This window comes from Salvia splendens, chromosome 13 (assembly GCF_004379255.2).
Source record: "Salvia splendens isolate huo1 chromosome 13, SspV2, whole genome shotgun sequence".
Taxonomy (NCBI): Eukaryota; Viridiplantae; Streptophyta; class Magnoliopsida; order Lamiales; family Lamiaceae; genus Salvia; species Salvia splendens.
The window spans coordinates 7,857,611-7,868,981 of NC_056044.1; the positions used below are offsets into that span (position 1 = coordinate 7,857,611).

An 11,371-nucleotide genomic window follows, 5' to 3' on the forward strand; every position below is an offset into this window, starting at 1 on the left:
AAGAGAAAACCTAGGCTCTGATACCACTCTGTCACGCCCGCATTTCCTAAGGATAGGAAGTACGGTGGACCGCGACTAGGGGAGGAGTAAAGAAGCGGGGAAGAAAGGGGGAACGAGAATATTTGACCCGAAAACATTTAATAAAAGGAAATTCAATTCAAAACAAAGTACTGTGACGACATTCTTGAGTTAAAGTATTCAGAGTTTTAAATGAAAACATCGTGACGGTTTACAAGCAGCGGAAAAGACCAAAAGACAGATGATGCCGGGTATGACGACACGACACCATCCAAAAGATAAATACACACTTTGGCTTTAACTGCTCAACATCCGTCCTCCCCATCGCCGCTCAACCTGCACATTAAGAAAACAACATGCAGGGCTGAGTACTTATTGCACTCAGTGGACACACGCCAAAAACATAGTTTGTCATGCCATAACAGTGTAACATTGGGGTTTTGAGTATAATGAAAATAACCCAAGTACACAAAATACATTTCATAAATTCGACTGCGCAGTCATTTTCCGATATTGCCACCCTTATTCCCTCAATCATACACTATCTGATCCAAACCATGACAAGGGGCGTGGCCACACCCCAGGTCATCTAGACCGGCCAACTTGCTCTCAGATGGCACCCAGTCTCGTGTACACTAGCCTGAGGGTTCGCAGCCCAACAGACCCGAATTCGATTAAACATATGTGGTAAACCACTTCAGATAGGTTTCAAAACGAAATAATTGGCAAGACAAACAGTTCACCTCCATAAACATTTCCGGAACAAAGTCCGTATTTAAAGATAACCCACATAAAAGTAGGGTAGAAAAGCCCACCTCGATTGCTTAGCTTTTAAAACAGTTCCCTTCAACCACACTTTCCTCGAAAAAGATCACCCTTTTGAAAGATAAATAATATCATGATTAGAGTCAGAAGAGACGAGACTTTAAACGACAATGCATGATTCCTACGTGGACGACTTCAACATCTAGCACGTTACACGTACATACACTTAACCACATGTTACAAAACAAACACACAAAGTCACACGTTCGAAACACACCCCGCACGCAAACGACGTACCCAAAACGCGCACACGACACACGAACACAGCACTCCAAGTCCTGGCATACCCTTACTGTGCAACGGCTCACTTGGCTCGGAAAGGTTCGGAAAAAGCTCGGAAAAAGGATCGGCGTCTCGGCCTGGCTCGGTACCTCGGCCGACCGTCTCGGCCGCCTGGCTCGGCACCTCGGCCGACCGTCTCGGCCGCCTGGCTCGGCACCTCGGCCGCCTGGCTCGGCACCTCGGCCGACCGTCTCGGCCGCCTGGCTCGGCACCTCGGCCGCCTGTCTCGGCACAGCTCGGCACCTGTCTCGGCACAGCTCGGCACTTGTCTCGGCACAGCTCGGCACCTGTCTCGGCACAGCTCGGCACCTGTCTCGGCACAGCTCGGCACCTGTTTCGGCTCAGCTCGGCACCTGTCTCGGCACAGCTCGGCACCTCGGCCGACCATCTCGGCCGTCCGGCTCGGCACCTCGGCCGACCGTCTCGGCCGCCTGTTCGGCACCTCGGCCGACCACCTCGGCCGTCTGCTCGGCGCCTAATTTACACCCCTTTTCCTCTGACCCCCGATTCTCAAACCCTATACGACAAACACACCACGCATTCTACATCCCAAAACACACCCAAACACCTGGGATCATCCCTTCCAGACTCTCCACAAAACTGCCCTAGGCTGAACCCAACAACTCTCGGCCAACACACACGAAAACTCTCGAACCAAACACTGATTCCTCCGAGCCATCTCTTGGCCAAACACACTCACATTCATCACAAAAACCTATCACTCAGAAACACGCCACTTGCACATGAAAACATCTCCCAAAAACATACAACTCGCGAAACTGCGCAGTTTACTTGCAAAAATCATAATAAAATCATACGACATCCAATGAAGCTGAAATTTACACACCACACAAAGGACACATTAACCTTTACACAGTTCAAAATTCGTACCCAACGGAGATCGTTTGCTTAGTTAAAAAGGGGTCGGAACCCACTGTCAGTTACCAACAAAGACATGCTTCACACAGACACATCATCCCACAACCTACTCAGCACCTAAACCCTCCAAAACGTCCTATATGCATGAGGTTTCGAAAATTAACAAGGGTTAGGGGTTACCTTTCTCCGAATAGTTCGAAAACGTAGGTCAAAGCTTCCCTACTCCGATTTCAAAACGGTACGCGAGAGTTTGCTACCTTAATGAAATCAGGAATCAATGAGAGGGAGTAAGAGGGAAGGTAAAAACCGAGAGGGAGAAGAAGGGAGACTTACCAGAGAGAGAGTAACTTTGCGAGAGAGAGAGCGAGCGAGAGAATGAGAGAGACCGAAGAGGGAAAGAGATTGGAAAAGGGGAAAAGAATCGGTTAAGAGGGAGTGGGGGAGGTTGAGAAATTAGTGGGGAGAGGGGGAGGGGTTTTTTTTTTTGAAAAGCCGAGAGAATTAGGGAGGGAGGAATTTAATTTGTTATTTAGGATTTTAATTCTAGCTTAATTAGTTAATCACTTTTAATGCTAGGTAAAAACACCCCATCCGCAACAATAGTGTAAAGCAATTAATATTTCCACACCATATAATAAGCACAACACATAAGACATTCATTAAATTAAAGAACCAAAAACCACAAGATCTCGGATATTACAGTTGTAAGAATGAATAACTACAGAATACAGTCCAGCTAAAGCAGATAGCTTAAAGGAAAGGTCGTGCATATCTTGGCAGTAAAATAGACTGTACAGTTATCAATTTTTACGAACCAAGATACTGAAACACAAAGGTAAAAAATACTAATAATCAGTACATTTTATTAGTGTAGTTCTCGCTACTATTTGGAGTTGATGTCAAGCAGCTTCCCGAGTCTGGGTCTTCAAAGCATATTACCATGTTTTCTTGCAAGATAACATATCCTTGATTAGATTTTTAACTGTGTAGATTTAGGCAAAATAAAGTACAAACCTCATACGCCTTCTTACCAGGTTTGATATCCCTGTGAGTGATGTTGCGATCATGGCAGGACTTAAGCGCCATCAACTAAACAAAACACAAAGTGATGCATCACAGGGCTGAAGTGAGAATCACAGATTCTGTTTTATAATCAAACACCACCTTCTCTTAGATTTAATTAATCATGGTCTAAAATTCTAAACTATTCCAAGGTCAAGGTGTATCTGGACTCTAATTTGTTATGAGACAGGCAGACGTGTTCAATAGTGCAGACATGCTGGAACCAAACTGTTTGACTATGAGAGTTAAACCATACCATGGGTGTGGTTATGTACTGTAACCGAAACCACGGTCGATAAGAGTTCGGTTTCGGTTTGAAGAAGATGGGTTCCAGATTTTCCTTTTAATATCTTCGAATTGTTTATTTTTATATTTGGATTAATGCTTCAATGGTCGAGATTTGTTAATCAATCTTGATGAACAGCCAACATATGTTCACCGTTGAAGGGAAAAACCACCAGTTTCCTTTTTCTAATTTGTTTTAAACCACCTTATGCGCTGAGGTTTCAGAGCATGAAGTCAGTGGTCCTTAATCATTATAGACCTGTAGAGACAAGAAACCAACAGGAGTTCATGCTTCTTAATGTACTACTTAGGTAAATAGTAGTAGCCTACCAACTGCCATATTATATCACGAAATTCCTCTTGTCCAGCTTCTGTTGTCTTCAACCAGTGCCACCATTTTGAAGCATGTAATATCTGAATACGCTTCCCATGATTGCCTCTTTCTTTGTCAGCATCACTGACCACATCTTCTGCAGTATACAGAAGTTTTGACAAGGAAAAACCTTCATGATGAAATACAAGCCATATCTCGTTAGACCGTGATTCAAAAGATTCAACATATCTAGCAATTTGATTTAATCCTTCTTCATATGCTGTTTCACCCAATCTTTTTTCCCTAAAATTCACATCTTCAGGAATTGAGGAATCCTCGGTGTCCCGATTAACCGATTTATTTACATTTCCAGAGCCATGTGTACTGCAATGTGATAATTTCCAGAAATCTGGTTCTCTAGGTGGTGATGAACCTTGTAGCGAATTGGAAGCATTTAAGAAGATTTCACCAAAATATTTCTCTCGTAACCCACTCAAGTAAGCACCAATTCCTCTTTCAACCTGCACATAGAAACCGCAAATTGTAATATCAACCATTTGATGACTAACGACTAAGTAAGATCCCAGTTGCCAGTATATTATCCATATATACCGATGCAATTTGCTAGATAAATTAATCAAACACAAAGTGACTAAGAAATATTTTGACAATCCCCATAAAAAGAGAATACAGAAAATATTACAATAGCGTACTTATTCAGATTGCTGATTTAAAATTAGAACTTCAGACGCTTTAAAATCCAACAATGATTGCTTTACATTGATTGCAATCTCGGCATCTAAATAAGAGTACGTTTTACTTTTCTTGACACCCAGTGCTGACTCAATCTTTTTAGTTTATGTGTCAACTAACTGAAAAAACTGACATGTCCTTCAAATTAGCAAAACTTACACCTAAGACAATCACCCAGCATATATACTCAGTTCTACAATGAAGACTAAATAAAGATGAAGGCAATCATCGAACAAAGACTTAGGGGTGTTTGGCTGAGCTTATAAGCTCCTTTAAAACATCTTATGTTAGGGGCTAATAAGCTCTCGAAAGTGTTTGGAAAAATAAGCCCAGAAAGATTTCCTATTGTTGAGATCCCTCTTGCTTTTCTCACATCGACTTGGTAATGATCATGTCTCTACTATATATATTTGATAACCCTGCAATTTTATAAGGTCTTTAAGGGGGTGGGTGACCCATTTCTACATTAATTCTACTTTTTTTGTTAGCCTATTCACAATTCCCTAAGCTAATACAAGAGAGGTCTCAATTTAGTCTAGTAAATCTAGAATGGAAATCCAATCATTAAATCTCCAAAATTTTAAAAGTGGAAATAGCTTCAAGGACAATCCTAAGTTTTAGGCATTAAGATATGTTGGAAGCCTTGTACATACAGGGGAGAAAAAAATCAGGAGTTATAACTTCAAATGAATGTGATTCTCATGTGTGCTTAATGACTTTAATATAGTTCAGTTTTTCACCTTTCTTAGAAAACGGACATCATTGGCCACTACCAACTCTCCTAGGAAGCATCGAAACACTATATTCCCCCTGCATATTTCATCACTATTTTGTTTCCAAATTTACCTCGGGTTGTTCTCATGTAATTATGTACTCCTACTAGTTTAGAATTGCATCTTCAAGAAAATAAATGGTTCCAACTCCACAATAGCAAGTATTATCTTATGTTTTATTTGTTCATTTTCTATGGAATGTCATTTCTTAATATAGGTTTGAGTGTAGAGTAGTGGCAGAGTGAAATCTTCTAAAAATTCTTATGAAGAAGTTTGTCTATATGAGATTGAAAAGGTTGCCTAGAACCGTAACATTTTCAAAAGATTGAGGCAATAGCAATCAAGAAACTAGCACAGTGCACCTCATCTGCTTCAAAATGAATTTATAAAAACATTGAGATACAACATGCAAAAACACATCGAAAGAAGATAACGGATTTGATTTCGTACCATTATACGCTTCAAAATGAACATGTTATCATCAGAATTGCCTCTTTTGCAATCTTCAAAGAACATATTTGTATCTTCATTTTCGTTATGCACAGTAGTTCTCTCGTTACGGTAGAAACCATTTTCTTCTACAAACTTCCTTTGGGAATTCTTACCAACTTGAGAACAGTTCCAATTGAAAGCAAGCCAAACTTCACCGTATGCTCCACGATCAAACTTCTTCTTCAGTATGTACCTAGAGTGAAGGCATGAAAATATTCGAAATAAATAAGAACATTATTGGCTAATTGACAAAATGAGACATATTAAATACAATTATTATTTAGGGATATTGGAACAGCTGCTCTATTCAACATACATCTAGGTCATTTCCAGACTATGTCAATAGGCTCATTCAGGTTCTAAAAGAAACAAAACAACCTTTACCAGGAAAAACAACTATGACGTGAAAAACTTGGCCATATCCAATTCACAAAGTTATAAATGAGATTTCAACTGGAAATTAACCAAAAAAATGAGGGACCCAGTAAGGAAAACTTAAATTCATACAGTTACAATATACTAAGCATTTTATCATGGAACCGTTCGTCATGTAAATTGTGTAAATAATATGTCGACCTAATAATTTTAACTTGATCACCTAATGCATCAGCTTACGGAATAAGAGAAGCCCCTGCTTCTTAAATAACTAGACTGTAAAATGAATAACATCTGCGAATGACAGAATTAACTAACTCAGTTCATATCAACATCAGTCAGAGTCCCAAATGTCCGTTCACCCTTGGAGCATTAAGAGGAAAGTTACTAACTTCACTAGAGAACTCACCCACCTTGTGTCTGATGTCGCATGCTCACTTTGACCAGAATTGTGTAAAGGAATTGATCCCAGAAAACCAAGGAATCTTGCAAAGCCATCAGAGCTCATGCAGTGATCTTTCTCATCATCAATATATGACCCAAAGTGCATGCATGTGTGCTGATCACTGTAGAAATCTATAGGCCGGCCTGCATATCAAGTTTGCACAAATTTTACCAAGTTTCCACACGTTTTTATCAAATTGCATTGTCCGTGAAAAAACTAACAATATGCCACCACTTTATGAGAGCATCAGAGCCAATTCGTTTTCATGAAAATGGAACTTTAACTTACTCCAGGTAAACTGATGTGCACCACTTAAAGCAGTTAATTGTTCCGACACAGGTTCACGGCCATCTTTGTGGATCCAAAATGTGTAATCATCGTTTACATCAAGATTCTCGGATAAATAAAAGCATCTAAAATTGTTGTGTTTTCCTTCAACCTGTAGTAAGAACCAAATTAACATAAAATAATACTCCCTCCGTCCCATTACATGTGAGGCGTATTCCTTTTTAGGCCGTCCCAGTATAAGTGAGACATTTCCTATTATGGCAAAAAGCAACACTCTATAAATCTCTTACTTTATCCTCTCCCCTACTTTTTCTCTCTACTTTTTTTCACTCCTAAAAATCTGTGCCCAAAAGAAATGTCTCACATGTAATGGGACGGAGAGAGTACAATTCTCTCTTTGATCATTTTGAAGTAAGATTGATAACTGAAAACAGAAGGAATAAGTCTAATTTGCTTATGAACAACAGGTTACACACAAAAGAAACAAACAGTAAAGGTATATAAAAGTATTTGTATCATTTTCTCATATAATTGATAATGATCAGTGCAGCAATGTATCATAAAACAGTCATCCAGACAAAACTATGCACACAAGAAGGATGCTAAAAGTGTCTGAAAGCCAAATAAAACCAGCTTATAAGGACAGAATAACTGTAGGACAGTGGACTCAGTATACTTACTAAAAGTGTTGGTTGTGTGCTTTTAAATGCAAGCATTGGAGTGAAATTTGGAAAGACAAGAAAAAAATTGTACAAAAAAATTAAGTTGCTAACCGAAATAGAGGACAAAGCTTGTATTTCTTATTCTAGAACTTACCAGTAATCTATCAAACTTGGTAACATCAGGAAGCGGCCGCAGTTCTGCGAGTATTGAGGTGTTGGCATCAGCTAGACAAATGATAAAGGAGCAGATCAGATTTTAGATACAGATAATTAAAATATGATTACAGACTCAAAAGTCTCAAGTGAGAATGATACATATGGGAACCAGACAAACATGAATAACCTTAAAACAGCATCATAACTAGGTCAAATAGACATGGTTCTGGGACACCAAAGGCAGCTGAAAACCGATTGCTTGAATAATATGGGCTACTGATTGAGAAATATTTTTGTATTTAAAAACAGCAGCATGCATGGACAGGGACCTATTTGCTTCTGTAAAAGATTGAACTTGTTCTTTATGTCAAGATTTGGCATTGCAAAGAATCATGTACACCATGGTCAAACAGAACACATTGAGATAGATCGACAGTTCATTCCTGAGAAGATTTAAGACTCAGTTATACAACTTGTATACACCCCTACTACCCTACTAAGTCTCAAACTGCACATATACTTATCAAATCTCTGCCCATGTGCAAATTTAAGAGCTAAGTCACAAGCTGTGAACGTACACTGTAATGGTGGAGATTCTGGTATTATATTCCAGATCTCCTCATTATATTGTTCCCTTAAGTAGTGTAGGATTTTGTTTTATTCGTTCCTAGGTTTACCACTCAATCTGTTGAGCCTCTATATATACACTTGTACATACTCAAAAAAATCTTACTCCCTCCGTCCCATAAAAATATGTGATTGAAATGGCACGGGAATTAATGCACAATTGGTAAAGTGGGAATTAATGCACAATTGGTAAAGTAAGAGAGAGGGGGAGAAAGGTGGTTAAAGTAGTGTTAGTGGATAGTGGGACCCACATTATTATTAGTGTTTAATGAGTTGTAATGTTGGGCCATAGTGGTATAAGTTGAAAATAAATTGATGTGTATGGGTAATGGGTTGGGGTTAACTTTCTATAAAATGGAAATGCCCATAATTTTATGGGAAGGACGAAAATGGAAAGTGCACATATTTTTATGGGACGGAGGGAGTATGAAGCCTTTATTAATTCATCAATTCAGATCTGCTACAGGCCCAAGTTATCCAAGTTTTGTCAACAATAATAGTGGCAAATCAACTAATAATTACAAAGTTAAATCATACTTTTTCAATCCCCTGTAAGAATAAAATGATGACAAGAAGCATGTAATTATCTAAAACAATTTCAGAAAGCTTTACAACTATTTCCTCGAGAATTCCTGGCACTGAGTTGTGAGCTTTTAAACATATTTTTCATAATTAGGGGAGACCGAAATAATGGTTAATATGTTGCTGTGAATATTACTCCGCAAAAAGTGAATTTATACAAGAAATAAGAAGATGCAAGATGTCATAGAAATTTAGCCACGCCATGTTTAAACCTAATCTTGGATCAGATATTTATCATGTTTGTAAGTGTAAAATGTAAACTACTTCGAGAAAAGAGATCACCTGAGTTCACATAGATCTTCCGTTCATCTACTACTCCCAAGTAATCAGGTTCCCTGTAAATCTTGCCCCCAAAAGTCGCAATGGAACCTGCTTCTCTCATGTTAATCACTAGAGCTGCCAAGTTATCCATACTTCCTTGTTCAAAAGCAGCATTAACTATGCAATCAGCCAATGAGTTTGAACACGTAGAATTGAGTTTCTCCCGGATAGTGAAACCAGCAAGGGGTTCCCATAGTATATCACAAATGTCTTGGGGGCTAAGCTTTTCAAAGACACCATCCGATGCAGCAATAATATAACTTTCATTGCCTGACAAAGGTTTCCAGTCTGTCACCTCAGGCACTGAGATTACGCCAAAGCTGTTGCATGATGAAAATAATGAACTGGTCAGTTTCCAGTCATTTCTTTTAAAGTGAAAGTGAATATCTGTAAAGACTAAGTCCCTTGGTTCAAGGTCAGTTATCAATTTGAAGGGCATGTGTCAAAATAAATCATCGCAAAAGAAATAGTCTTACTTCTTAAAATGAATGTCCCCGATTGCTCTGGTTATAGCCAAGTGGCCATTGACTCGAGCTACACCAGCCCATTTTGAAATATTGCCCCCAGCAGATTCAACCCGGGATTTTTCTACCTCATTGTCAGGATGGTGATCATTTGTAAGCTCCTTAGCAATTAACACTGTCCATCCATTAGACGCCATTTGTTTTAACTGATTGCGTTCATTTACAGATAAAGAAACACCTCAGCTCTTCTCTGCTTAATGATCCTAAATACAGTTGCTACAGTTGGCAGCACCAATTGGAAGTTAGAAACAGGAGTTCGTCTCAATTGAAGATACATGGATAAAAAATTTTAAGAAACTGTTGTAAGTAGTTCGATTTTATTTAGCATATTACATGGTCCAAGTGAATCAGTAGTCTTCTGCTAATACACAGGGCAGCATAAAACAGTAAATTGATTCTATTTAAACAGCAAGTATGGTCAAACCTTTAGTCTCAGGTGGAGACTGATATACTTCAGAGCATAAAAATGCCTTCGAGTCACCTAAATTAGCAACTAGAATTTGAGCTTCTGCTAGGAGTACAACTGCTGCTGTAGTGCCGGAACTCAGGTTGTATCTTGCTGCATCCTTCATTGACCAGATACCCACATAAGAAAATGGAAGGTGACCAGTACCTTAAATCTTCAGTTACCTAAATAAAACTTACCATAGTAAACTTTGCATCAATGTCATGAATTGCTCTTAGCAATGCTTCCCTCAATAAGTCAAAGGGTAAAGATCCATCTAAAATAGTTGACAAAGTCACCTTGAACCTGAAAAACAAGTTCCGTTTACTAATTTCATCCCTATGAACTGAAAGGACATAGGAGAAAAACACAATGTAAATGAAGAAAATATAGCATACACTCATCATATTTGAACTTATGAATCTTACATATAAAGAGTTCAAATAAATGGAACACACATGAACAAATAGATGTATACATATGGTAAAAAGTCATCACAATTTAGTTCAAGTAGCAGCACAATCTCATTTAACTCCAGACAAAAGCGCACATTATTAATAACATAAATTAACTCACTATCTTAACCCAGAGTACTCTTAGCACGACAAGAAAAGAGAGACCTCCCGAGATTCAGAGTTCGGCCATCAATATCCTCGTATTGAATCTTCTGGAAACCGGCAGCATCTTCCATTTTATCCGGCAGCCTTTTCATCAAATTCCTCGACAAAAAAGAGTAAGTAGTATCCAGAAGAAAGTAAGAATGCAGCACAAAATACTCCAATAGCAACTCCGATGCCATTTCACTAGCTTCCGAACCATTATGTCCATCAAAAACCGCCATTATCCCAACATTAACTTCCTTTACCCCCTTCGGACCTTGATAATAACAAAATAACGGAGTATTCAATCACCGAAATTCCCAGAGACATAATATTCAGCACAAAGGTACCTGGAAAAGGGATGCGAAGGTCGACGGCGCAAAGAGTGCGATCCTCCTGTGATTTCCGGCGGCCTTGGAGTGTAGCCGAATGACACGTCATTGTACGCGACTCCAGTCGCCGATTGGACTGGGATTTGAAATTCGAGAGGGTCCAGCGAGGGCATTTTGGGGATTGGAAAACCGCCGTCGCGCCACCTTCGCGGTACACTGCCAAGCATGTCGGCGATTCTCCTCCGACGGGAGAGGTCAGAGCCAAAATCAGGAGAAGTAGATCAAACACGATGAAGATCATCATCATCTGACGATGGTCAGAGCCTATGAACA

General features: G+C 39.3%; 1 protein-coding gene across 1 annotated transcript; it reads right to left on the reverse strand.

The window, feature by feature from the left end:
• Window positions 1-2,639: 2,639 nt before the first annotated feature.
• On the reverse strand, window positions 2,640-11,371 carry LOC121761063. Its single transcript, XM_042156651.1, has 13 exons — window positions 11,057-11,371; window positions 10,728-10,983; window positions 10,308-10,413; window positions 10,087-10,228; window positions 9,615-9,777; window positions 9,100-9,458; window positions 7,607-7,677; window positions 6,791-6,941; window positions 6,471-6,645; window positions 5,641-5,875; window positions 3,682-4,185; window positions 3,036-3,093; window positions 2,640-2,951 (listed from the first exon to the last, which is right to left on the reverse strand). The coding sequence occupies exons 1-13, from the start codon at window positions 11,343-11,345 to the stop codon at window positions 2,857-2,859; spliced, it is 2,604 nt and encodes an 867-aa protein (XP_042012585.1). The 5' UTR covers window positions 11,346-11,371; the 3' UTR covers window positions 2,640-2,856.

What these genes read in the sequence shown, in the direction of transcription:
- LOC121761063 (XM_042156651.1), bottom strand. Translation starts at nt 11,345, where the DNA reads ATGATGATGATCTTCATCGTGTTTGATCTACTTCTCCTGATTTTGGCT. An exon ending in TTGATGCAAAGTTTACTATG is followed by an intron (nt 10,229 to 10,307) that starts GTAAGTTTTATT and finishes TGGTCAATGAAG; the next exon opens with GATGCAGCAAGATACAACCT. An exon ending in TCACAGGGATATCAAACCTG is followed by an intron (nt 2,952 to 3,035) that starts GTAAGAAGGCGT and finishes TTATCTTGCAAG; the next exon opens with AAAACATGGTAATATGCTTT.